The sequence below is a fragment of the Carassius gibelio genome, chromosome A7 (genome assembly GCF_023724105.1).
Source record: "Carassius gibelio isolate Cgi1373 ecotype wild population from Czech Republic chromosome A7, carGib1.2-hapl.c, whole genome shotgun sequence".
Taxonomy (NCBI): Eukaryota; Metazoa; Chordata; class Actinopteri; order Cypriniformes; family Cyprinidae; genus Carassius; species Carassius gibelio.
In genome coordinates, this window is record NC_068377.1 from 26,213,032 (window position 1) to 26,225,328 (window position 12,297).

The 12,297-nt window shown below is 40.5% G+C and overlaps 1 protein-coding gene across 2 annotated transcripts in view; it reads left to right on the forward strand.

Moving 5' to 3' along the window:
- LOC128016968 (SAFB-like transcription modulator) overlaps positions 1-12,297 on the forward strand; it is a 16,627-nt gene continuing 4,330 nt past the window's right edge. Inside the window, exons 1-17 of one of the 2 annotated variants that reach the window (XM_052601981.1) lie at positions 1-174; positions 813-900; positions 985-1,040; positions 6,073-6,100; positions 7,175-7,760; positions 8,379-8,422; positions 8,656-8,762; positions 8,890-9,039; positions 9,138-9,253; positions 9,342-9,505; positions 9,597-9,697; positions 9,787-9,843; positions 9,970-10,103; positions 10,190-10,370; positions 10,455-10,579; positions 10,682-10,855; positions 11,084-11,401. In XM_052601981.1, coding sequence (XP_052457941.1) covers positions 4-174; positions 813-900; positions 985-1,040; positions 6,073-6,100; positions 7,175-7,760; positions 8,379-8,422; positions 8,656-8,762; positions 8,890-9,039; positions 9,138-9,253; positions 9,342-9,505; positions 9,597-9,697; positions 9,787-9,843; positions 9,970-10,103; positions 10,190-10,370; positions 10,455-10,579; positions 10,682-10,855; positions 11,084-11,401 — 2,600 coding nt within the window. In that variant the 5' untranslated portion in view covers positions 1-3. The remainder of the gene's footprint in view (positions 175-812; positions 901-984; positions 1,041-6,072; positions 6,101-7,174; positions 7,761-8,378; positions 8,423-8,655; positions 8,763-8,889; positions 9,040-9,137; positions 9,254-9,341; positions 9,506-9,596; positions 9,698-9,786; positions 9,844-9,969; positions 10,104-10,189; positions 10,371-10,454; positions 10,580-10,681; positions 10,856-11,083; positions 11,402-12,297) is intronic. The other variant, XM_052601982.1, reaches the window with a different exon arrangement.

Genomic DNA, 12,297 nt, shown 5'->3' on the forward strand with positions numbered 1-12,297 from the left:
CCTATGCTAGCAACAGCCTCAGTCGGTTACGCAGGTAAAATGGCGTCGGGGGCCATTTCAGCGGAGTCTAAGAAGATTACAGATTTACGTGTGGTAGACCTCAAATCCGAGCTCAAACGTAGGAATTTGGATGTTGCTGGGGTAAAAAATACACTCATCGCAAGACTGAAGCAGGTAAATTTTATTTAAAACAGCAAATCGCGGTGGCGTGTGGACAAATGCTCGCGAGCTAGCTTGTTGGCTACAGGGTTAGCATAGCCATTTGTATCATTAAATATGTTTGCATTCCTGACTGATTTAATGCTTTAAATAACAACACATATTTAATGCCCGCAGGTGGACACCAAGCGTGATATAATTTACGTGGAACATTTACAGAAACCAATCCATGAGCATTTGTGAAGCAGGCTAAATTACGTTAGCAAGCGAATGCCGCGACAACGCGCTTGGGTCTTTTGCTGCAGCTTTAAACCAATTCACCCTCTTAATTTACAATATTTATGTGTAGTCTTTAACAGTTGAATGATCAAATATAATAATGGTGCGTTTATTAATATAAATAAATATTTGTTACTATGAAAACAATTGGATGCATATCAGTGGTCGAGTTTTATCAATGCCCATTGTGCATAACTTTAGCTCAAATATGGTTATTACAAATTTGTTTAAACTTTTTTTTTTTTAATTCCTCTGCGTGCCATGTGTTTACCAGCTGCACTATCAGGCATCATTTATGCAAAGCACAGTGTGATCTGTATTATTGACCAGAAATTCCTGTAATCATCTGAATGATCGCGTGTTCTTTTGTGAAGGCAATAGAAGATGAAGGAGGAGATCCAGACAACATTGAGATCACCGCATCAGTTGACACACCCACGAGAAAACACAGCAAATCTAAAGGTAAAACCCCACTCTCAGAACTCTTCCTCTCCCATGTCTTTTTTTTAATAAAGTTGACCGAATTGCTTTATTGCACATCTGCAGGAAAGAAGACCGATCTGGAAGCTGACACCATCATGGAGGAGGAATCCTTCTCTAAGGTATGGAGAGGAATTATTGCAATGTGTTGGTTTCATTGAAACTGGACTAATGTAAGATCAAGATGTTAGAATGCATGTTACGTACCATTTTATAAAAATCTGCAAAAAATACTGTTTTAGGCCAAGATAATTCTTAAGACTTATATCATTTGATAAATTAAGTCTCCATATTAGAATTTTTATGAACCGTATATAAAAGTATTATATAATGTATGTTGCATTCTTTGAAGATGTAGTGGTACATTGCCTAATAACCCTCTACATTGTGAGTAAATCACTCCCATATGCAACTAAATCATCACTCTGGGCGATTAAGTGATGTCTATTAGCCACTGGCTAATGAATCCTTAGATTTTACTCACCATTGTGTGAGTTAGAGGCTAAGTATAAGTTAAGCACATATTTACACTAGCTGATCTCTGACTGAGTGCTTCAGAGTTTCACTCTCCATCTGAATGGATGTGCAGTGCACCTGTATTTGACGTTCTGTAAACTGTAGTGTAAAGGCACACGTCTTGCGTCGCTTTCTCACACACACATAAAAAGAGAGTTTTACTGAACATGTAGAATAAACACGCTACATGTAAACAATATTCTTTGTTATATTTTCCTGTCAGAATAACAATGTTCCTTTGGAATTCTTCAGCTTTAAGTACTTCCATGTTTTCTGGTAGTGGGCGGAACTAATGTGCACATGGCAATCTCATTGACTGGTGCTCACCTATTATCATCCCTTTTTTGATTTTAGCAAACCAATTAGGGCTGAACGATATATCTTTATCGTATCTATATCTAGATATGAACTTTCAAGATATTAATATCGAAAAAAGCAACGATATAGACGATATAGATTTCCCCTCTCCGCGCTCGCCCTGCATACAACTCTGGCAGTCACAACAAACATCAGTTTTACGAGTGCCCTTGACTGCACCGCTAAAGCCAGCGTGCACACACTAGGGACGGGGGAACTATATTGTGAGAGGGGGGCGGCATTTCCATGGTGACGCGTCATTGCTTGTCACGTGACAAACCGCAGCAGCAACAGTGCTGAATGAATGATGATCTGCTTTTATATAATTTTTCCTTTTTTATTCAGAATATTCACAAATGTATTAGTTATGGCATGAAATATCTTATATTTTCCGATTGTCAAATACATGCAAGTTGAAGTATATTGTTGTTTAAACACCTTTATAACGATCGCGTTAGTTGAGCTGTATGCGCGATGGGCGCCGCCGTGTTAGTTTGTGCCCCAGACGCAGTTCAGAGAATCGGATATGTTGGATTTACAACCTCTGTTTACAACAAGTGAATTTATCCACTTCTCCTGAAATACTTAAAAGTAAGTGGCTGGTGAACTGGGAATAGAATATGTAAGGTCTGGAGGTCTCGCGGCGCTGTAGACGAGTTATGCAAAGGACCATTGCAAGCTGACAGCAACCGGCTTTTGGCAGTAATACCCCCACCGTGCGCAGCTGTACCTGAGTGTCCCTGGGACATCAGTGCGGTCGGAGCACGTCTTCTCAACAGCTGGACATATAGTGAATAAAAAACGCTCTGCTCTGGACCCCGAAAATGTTGATCGACTTGTTTTCCTGTCCAATAAATTTGTAATGGCCTTATTTTGCGCCTTTTCGCGCATTACAATATGCCTGCCTAGTGTCGGTTACGTTCAATAAAAAAACACACATGGCCTGTTCTCAAGTCCATTTAAAGTTTCATTTTTTGAACAGTTTTTTTAAATTGATTGAATCATTATTAAAAATAATCTTGGAGATTTTTGAATTGCCTAAATCATAAATGCAGGCGGGTTGAAGCCTGCAGTGATGTTTTTCTTTTGTTATGGCAGCCGTCCCCTCTGCATATATATTTTTTCGACAATGTTGCACTCCTGTTGTCGTTTGTTATTCTTCACGAAACTTCATGCCAATAAATAAGAAATATTGCTGACTTGTGCGTTTCCAGCGCTCTGTTTACGTTCGTCCGTTATTTGACGTTGAAAAACGAAACCTTTTTTTGTTTTTGACATGGAAAATCGATTTTACAATCGATTTAATGAACACTTATGTCTTAAAAATCGAAAATGATTTTTTCACAAAAGTGACAGCACTAGCTCTGAGCGCGCCTGTCTCTGGCCGTCCCCCCAGCCCCCCCTGTTCCAACGTCTATGCACACTGTACAGAGACAGCAAATAAATTAGAAAGAAAGAAATGAGTGCGGGAGATAATGCGGCCGGTGGCAGTGCAGAATATGACTTGGTGCCAAAACATAAATCATCTTCCATAATTTGGAAGTATTTTGGATTCAGAAAAGACGATGTAAACCAGAGTGACGTGTTGTGCAGGTCGTGTTTAGCAAAAGAACATGTAGTCATATGGTATCGATATCGAGAGATCTGGCATGAAAATCGAGATATGAAATTTTGTCTATATCGTTCAGCCCTAAAACCAATACAAGCAAATGCAGGCAACGTAATTTATATTCAGGAACCCAGCAGCTCATTAATCCATAGTGCATTTGATATTGTTTTTAGTAGAATTCGTAGTAGTATCTTATCAGTACAGTGTTTTTTGGACTATAAGTTGCACCTAAGTATAAGTCGCACTGGATTATAAATCGCATTTATTTAGAACCAAGCACCAAGAGAAAACATTACCGTCTACAGCCGCGAGAGGGCGCTCTGTTTTCAGTGTAGACTACAGCAGCACTGAGCAGCATAGAGCGCCCTCTCGCGGCTGGAGACGGCAATGTTTTCGTTTGGTTCATTTCTCTCAGTTCATGTTAAATAAATGTTGATAAATAAGTCGCACCTGACTATAAGTCGCAGGACCAGCCAAACTATGAACAAACTACAGTTAGTGTTGAAGCAGCCATGTCAGGGAGCTGCTATGTGTTTCTAGGCGAAAGCAAAAGCACTTTATTTGGCATTTAGGAATCTTTAAGATTACTTGCAACAGAACAGCAACACATTTAATCGATTTACCGTTTCGTGAACCTGGGAGAGGAGGTATTACTGATTTGCTACAACAGTCTGGTGCTTCTGAATCAGCTACTGGAAGTATGTTTTGTTATTGGTGTTAGTATAAGTATTTGCTATTGACTGTTCAGATCCTGAGTTTTGAGCATCGCGTTTGTGTGTGATAGAGAGAGAGTGTCAGGGTCACATGGTGGAGTCAGCTGTCGTAACCATTTGTGGTTTGTGTACTGCAAACACATACAAGCTTCACCACTCTGTTCCCCTTTCGTGCTTGAACTGATGGTAAAACTAAGAACATTAACTGTAATTATTATTTTTTTTAAATATGAAGCTTGCTATTATGGAAAGGGCGTTACATCTGTGAGAAGTGCTTGCTGTGTTTGGCCAATCACAATGCACTGGGTCAGCTGGCCAATCAGAGCAGACTGCTCTTGTCAGAAGGAGGGACGTAGAAAGCGACGCGTTAGAGAGGCAGGGCATAAAGGACCTATAATAATGTACAGTATTTGAAAAATGTTTTTTCAACATTAAAACTTTTCAACATTCTGATAGACCAAATACACAAAATAATGGTCTGGCGAGTAAACTAAAACATTTATCAGCTAATGGCGATTCCATTGCCAAGGTGTCCGTAGAAGGTTGCCTAATTATCTTCTTAAACGAGCCATTTCATCCTAAGTTGAGATGTTAGTACATTGGCAATGAATATAAAATCAACTATAGATTTAAAAAGATGTAACATTAATTGAAGCAATTATGTACTGTCACATTGTAATAAGTCACAGGTATAACATGCACTGATATCTGAACCGTTTTATTTTTTTATTCAAGTGTGGAACTGTGAGCAGTTGGTGAAATTTCTAGATATTTCACAGTGAACTATGTGGTATTTTTTTGCAAAAAGTGGAAGACTGTGATACTGAGTGCATGATGAATAAAAGTTGCCAAAACTCAGCTAATTCCATGGCTGAAGAGCTCCAAACATCCACCAGCATTAATATCACAAAAACTGTGTACATTGCCAAGTACAATAGCAAGTATCAGATGGAGTGGTGTGAAGCACACTGCCACTGGACTCGGAGTCTGGAGCAGTGAAAACGAGTTCTGTTTGGCAGTTTGGGTTTGACGGATACTGGGAGAATGTTATCTGCCTGACTGCATTGTATCAAATGTAACGTTTGGTGGAGGAATGATAATGATATGGGGCCATTTTTCAGAGGTTGGGATAAGCTCCTTATTTCCAGTGAAGGGAAATCTTTCTGCATCAGCATACCAGGATGCTTTGCACAATGCTATGTATCCAATTTTGGGGTACATAGCAGTTTGGGGAAGGACCTTTTCTATTTCCCAGCATGACTGGGCCACAGTGCACAAAGCAAGGTCCATAAAGAGAGAAGTTTGGTCTGGGAAAAACTCAAATGAGCCACACAGAGCCCGGTCCTCAGCTCCATATTGATGTCTATGTATTTAGAGTGTAATCACAATTAAGTCCCTGTTCGTGTAATGGTCAAATACCCCAATACATGTCTTTTTATACTAGTATTTTTTTGTTTCGTGTAAACGCTGTTCTTTTGAACTTTATATTCACCAAAGAATCCTGAAAGAAATTGAATCAGTTTCCACAAAAGTATTATCTAGCAAAACTGTTTTCAACTGTGGTAATAATAAATGTTTCCCAAACCACCGAACCAACATATCTTAAATTGTAATATTTCACATTATTACTGTTTCTTCCGAATTTATCAAGTAAATGTAGCCTTGGTGAAAATAAGCGACACCAAACTTTTGAATGGTAGTATATATTTATGGTTTAATAAATTCTTTTAAAATGTATTTAAATGGTTTTCAAGCTTCTGGCAAAATCATCTTTTTAAGCTTTTAAGTGCATATTTCTGGAAATACCATTTGTGACCTACCCAGATTTCAAAAGGAGGATATAAAAATGCTGTTTGTTTTATTGACACTGAATGTGCGATTCTAAGTATCAGAAATGACCCCTCCCCGTTCTTTAGAACTTTATATAAATTCTTATATAATTTTTGTTTTTATTTTCAGGAAACTGAGGAAGAGGAATCTGAAAAAGGTATGTCTGGTCACTTATTGGGGTGGAGATGTAATATTAGTTTTTTAGGCTTCAGACGGTTGGACGTCTCTTTCTTCCTTTTTCTTTTGCTGTTTTTCAATCGCAACGTTCTAGTCAGGCGCGTTAAAAAGCAGGTTTTGCAACAAATCACGGACATTAAAGCGTCCCATCCGGAACATGTTTGTGCATCAAAGGACAGATAACACTTCACCATTTGTGTTAACATCAGTGATCCTCCTAATCTCCATCATCTAATTCGTTCAAGAGCACATTACCCTGCCACCACATTTCATCAGCAAGAGGAGACCTCTTCAGAGCATTTCCTCTGTTCAGAACACCATCCAAGCTTCAACAGGCTGCCTCTTTCTTTCTGTTGAGACTGGACTACCTCCTGAAAAGGAGACTGCGACGGGCTGCATGCCTTTGTTGACTGCTCAGAATAGGACACATGAACCTCGTTCTCAAAAGTCTTGACACTTCTTTCTGACTGCAATAAGGCCGACATGGCTTAAGTGGATATCAACATAACTGCTTGTGCTTTGAATACATTCAAGTGTGGACATCCATTTTTACCCGTGTTACTGGACAGAGTGCTGTGAACAAGGCTAGATTTCCTCCAACGGATCAGAGAAGATTTGGCACCCTGTTTCTGATTGGCCTCCATCAGCTGTAAAACGAGTGGACGGTCAGCAGAAGTGTTTGTAATAAGACTCTCAATGTGACCACAAGACATTGACATCTGGCAGGAGGAATCGCATTATGGAATAGATTTGAGGCTTCACTCAGGCTGATTGCATGTCTGTAGAGCAGAGAAGTGTGTCGATGTCACCCAGTTGTGGAACCTTCAAAATGTGGACCAAGATAGTGATGTTCATCGTAATGAGAAGATTGTTCAACCGCTTCATTGTACTCTAAGGAATGTGTTTTTATGTTTACCTGTGGTTTCCTCACCCACGATGACCACTAACATTAAACTTGCTCTTTTGTTGTACTTTTTAGGTCACGTAGCACAGAGATTTGAATGTTAAACAATGTGTTTTTTTTGCCATGTTTTATGCTTGTTAAATCCCTCAGATGTAACTGATACTGATGATGCTACTCGTGACAATTCTAAAACCACCTCCTGTGAAGATGGCCTTGCAGAGCCTGAGGCTGAGGCAGGAGTCGAGCCTGATCTTGAGCCTGAGGCAGAGGTGGAACCAGAGCCCGAGTCCGAACCTGATGCAGAGATTGAGGCTGAGAAAGAAGCCGAGCCTGAAATCCCAGAAATGGAGGCATTGGAGAGCGAACCTCCTCCGGAGTCCATAAAAGAAGTTGAAGATGACAATATATCCGTCACCATCCAAGCCGAAGATGCCATCACGCTGGATGTAGATGGCGATGATCTCCTGGAAACAGGTAAACATGTGAAACTTCCAGATTCTGAGCCAGACAAGAGCTGCGAAGAGCTTGAGGCCACTGCTGAGATGGGGCAGGAGACAGACTCGCTGACTGAAGCAAAAGAAGGCCACAAGGATGGTAAGAGAGATGACGGGCTGATGTCTGACGCTGCCAAGAAGGACAGCAGAGAAGCCTCGAAGAAAGGAGAAATGGGAGACAAGGAAAAGGATTCTGGGAAGAAAGGCCCCTCTTCAACTGGGGCGACAGGTCAAGCAAAGAGGTTTGTCTTTCTATGTCAGTTCTTTAAGATACTACTGCAAAGTTCCAGCTCACTAAGAACTCATCATTGTGGGTAGCGGCAAGAATTTTTTCCATAACAAGTTGTTCATTGTACCTAATCCCTGCCTTTGGTTTTGCTCTTTTGGTTTGGTTTGCCTTTTTTTTTTCGAGTTTGGTAATTGGTGGAGTTAAACAAGGAGCTGAAAAAAACACCTGTTACGCACACATTTCCGGCACTTGCTTTTCCAGTCACTACTAATGGGTTAAAAAAAAAGCAATAGTTCCAGTGATGTCAGAGGGGTTTGTCAGTCCAGTGAAGTGATTCTCTCTGAAGTTGAACACCCTCCTGAGGATGTCATTGGTCAAGGGATAAATTGGCAGAAAACCTGACCCACCTTGTCCCTGTGGAAAAGCAAGAAAAAGAAGCCTAATTGGAGTTTGTCCGAGTGCAAGCCTTGCCTATGGGGATTTTTGTTTTGTTCTTTTTCTGTAATGCACCGAACATTTGTATAACCTTTTGTTGTTTGGAGATGTACCTCGATGCCCACAGTCTTCTCTCATACTCTGATACTTATAGTATTTCTCTCTTTTTGTCACTCTCGTAATATTTACATTTTAGCTCTTCAAAAGACAGAGATGCAAAGTCTACGAAAGATGAAAAAGGTATGACTTTCCTTAATGGGTTTACCTTTTGGAATATTAGACTTATAGTTTACCCAATAACTTTGTACACTACTTTGTACTTTGGTCTAAGTGATAAAACACCAGTATTATACATTTTTTAAATCTGAAATTTAAGACAACTATAAGCATAATTATTTGAAATCTTATTTTGCTCTGATTCAAAAGTTGTCGTTAAAGTAGAGTGTCTTATAAAGCCTTATATCTGACTTCAGGAAGTGACAGCAGCAATACCAGCTCTTCCCGCAATCTGTGGGTGAGTGGCCTGTCGTCCAACACCAAAGCAGCTGATCTCAAGAACCTCTTTGGCAAATATGGAAAGGTGAAGTCTCTTTGTATGCAACAAATAGGCACTAGCTTATAATTAATATGTTTGTGATTAGGGATTGAGGTCGCATGCTTTTTCAAAATGTTTTTTTTATTTATTTTTTTATATTGATTCAATATAGGTTTTTAGTGCCAAAGTGGTCACCAATGCTCGTAGCCCAGGAGCCAAGTGTTATGGATTAGTTACCATGTCATCCAGCGCAGAAGTGACCAGGTGCATCTCTAATTTGGACCACACAGAACTCCATGGACAACAGATATCTGTGGACCGGGTAAGAACTTGTATGCTACAGAATCAACACTGTGTGCTTTTGTGGGGGGTAAAAGTATTTGAAACTTGAACTCTGGTCTCGTGGTAACATCTTCATAGGTGAAAACTGACCCATTCAAAAAGGACTTCTCCAAGAAAGAGGGAGAAGAGAAGACAAGTTCCAGTAAAATTTCTGGAGAAAAGCGTACTCCAATTGGAGCAAAAACTTCTAGCAAGTAAGAGTTCATCTAGTTTTAGTCTCTTTCCATTATTTTAAAGAAGAGGAGTGTCAGTTGCATTGGTTATTCCTTCCTTTATGTTCAGTAGAACCCCCGTTTCATCCAAGAAGGAGGAGAAGAAATCAGAAAAAACGTCTGAGAAGGACAGCAAAGACATAAAAAAACAGGACTCCAAAACCAACAAATCTGATGTACCATCTTCCAGTTTAGGAGCCGATGCAGCAAAGAAAGATGAGAAGAAACATGGACGTATGTTACAGTTTGATTGTATTCACCAACTGAGGAAGTTTAAGAAAATTTCAACTTTATAGTTATGCTTTTAATATCTTCCAATCCACAGGAAAGAGTCCAGGCAATATGATGGTGATCAACAAAGCAAAAGGAGGGCAAAACTTCAATAAATCTCGTCCCCCTTTCAGAAGGGGCGGGAGGTTTGAGAAGGTACTACAGACATCCTCAGTATGCACTGTATTTTCCTGTAAAGATGTTTTTATGAAGGCCAAGTTGTCTGATTGTCTCTTTCTCTACAGCCTGGTCCACCCATCATGATGAACAGACGCCCAAGAGGGTTCATACCACCTGAGGAGGTTGGTTAACTATTTTCTGAGAAGACCTAAACCGTTAACTTTGAAAACATGATCTGAATTAGTAAGACCATAAACTATAAAATCGCTTTAGTATTTTGTTTGACTTGTACTTTAACATACTTGCAGATGGTCAAAGGCCGTCCCATGCTTAACAAAGGTGGCAACAAAGATATCCTTCCGTTTGAGAAGTTGAAGGAACAGAGGATGCGTGAACGCATGGTCCGGATGGAACACGTTCGCAGAGCTATGGAACTGCGCAGGTAGACATGCATTCCTTTTTATTTGCAAATAAATTGGCAAAGTGCTTAAGCTGCATTTTGTAACGCTGTTTTGTTATGATGTCCAGACGGCGTGAGGTAGCAGAACGAGAGCGCCGGGAGAGGGAACGCATCCGTATTATGCGTGAGCGTGAGGAACGGGAGAACCTGATAAGAGAACGGCAAAGGCTGGAGATGGAAAGACAAAAACTTGAACGTGAGCGCATGGAGAGAGAGAGACTGGAACGGGAGAGGATCCGTATAGAGCAGGTACAGACACGATACACCTACTTGTGGGAACTCGAAGCTGGGATCTTGTTTTTACATTGACGTGCTGAAAATTTGTGTGTGCAGGAGCGACGCAAGGAAGCGGAGCGTTTGGCTCGTGAACGGGAGGAGCTGAGACGGCAGCAGGAGCAGTTGCGTTACGAGCAGGAGAAACGAAACAACCTAAAGAGGGGACGTGATGTTGACCAAAGGTGTGTGAACAATACTGTTAGATTTTTATTTTTAGGGTCTAGTGGTCCCTAAGGTTCAAAATGGTCAATGTAGTTGTTTTTTTTTCTTCTCCGTCTGTGCAGGAGGGAAGACCCGTACTGGAATAGTGGTAAAAAAATGCAGACTGGGCCAGAGGGGCGGATCAGTCAAGGTGGAGATTACAACAATCGACAACAGAACCGCTTTAATAATTTCAACTCTAGAGACCGGAACCGATACCAACAGACCTCAACGGTGCAGTCTAACAACTTTGATAGGTAGGCATTCATGAATAAAAATGCAACACCCAAACACAATAGAAAAGGCAGGAGAAGAGACCAACCCACAGCCGAAAGATTTTAGCTTCTGTTTAATCTTTTTAGCAGACACTTTTTGTCAAACTAGAATATGGGAGAACATAATACAGGTAGCGCTGACCTACTAAATTAGCACACGTTCAAATGTGTGATTCTGCAGCAAGTGAATGTTTTTCTTGTTTTTTGCAGACGCAACCGGTTTGAGGGGGAACCTGAATCAAAGAAGAGTCGACCTGCTCCTCGGCGTGAAGGTTCTGGGTTTGAGCGCTTTCCTAAAAACTTTGAAACCGTGCGGAGAGCACCACCTCCACCTCGTACAGAGCTGCGAGACAGTGATCGCAGAGAAATCCGTGACCGTGATGAGCGCAGACCGGTGTCTATGCCTGATCGTCCAGCTGGTGGCAGAGTGCAACCTCCCGCCATTGCCCACTCTCGTACCCCCAGAGACGGCAGCCACACTGGCTGGAAGACTGATGGGGGAATGAATTCAAAACAAGGAGATGTCAGGTATGAATATATTTCTGTATGTGCTTCCTGTCCTCTAGGGTGGGGAATCGAGATTTGGTTATTTATTACCTGTTGAAAACTTTAAAGGGTTAGTTCAGCCAAAAATGAAAATTGTCATTAATGACTCACCCTGTTGTCGTTCCAAACCCGTAAGACCTCCGTTCATCTTTGGAAGAGTTTAAGATATTTTAGATTTAGTCTAAGAGCTTTCTGTCTAGGGCCATGTGATATGGACAAAAAAAACCTATCACAATTTTTTTGATCAATTTTGTATTTTAGATTTTGACACACACAGACATGCTTTACAGTCATAAATGCATTCAGTATAAATTAAACATTTCCAAAAGAAAACAAATTAGAGCTTTATCAAAAAGTTGTAACGTCTCTAAAACGGACATAAGTGAAATAATCACCAAGTGAAGCTGTCAAACAAAATGTCTAGACATGGAATCTAATATAATTTTTTTTTTTTTTTTTTTTTCAGCAGACAAGATTATATGGTATAAGTAATTTTATAGAATTAACTTAGTTACTGAATTTCACTGGAGATATTTTTTATATAAATAAAGAACGGTATTTCTTTAGTCATTCATTAAAGTATTACATTACAAATTAGCAAACAGTTAGAGCAGAGCTGATTCAGGGGTTGCAATACAATAGCCGCATTTCCACTGTCGGGCCAGTGCGAGCCATGGCTTAAAGCGGGCCGGGCGGGACTAATAGCCTCGGGCCAGTTGCACCGAAGCCAATATATAGCGCAGGGTTTCCACAGTCAGGGCCTGAAGCTCTGCTGCGCATCACTAAAACACGCCCTTTACACGCCTCTCAGAACAACGTCATGCAACCACATCATTTCACCAACAAAGAGAAGTTATCTGAAAACTAAAAAGTCACTG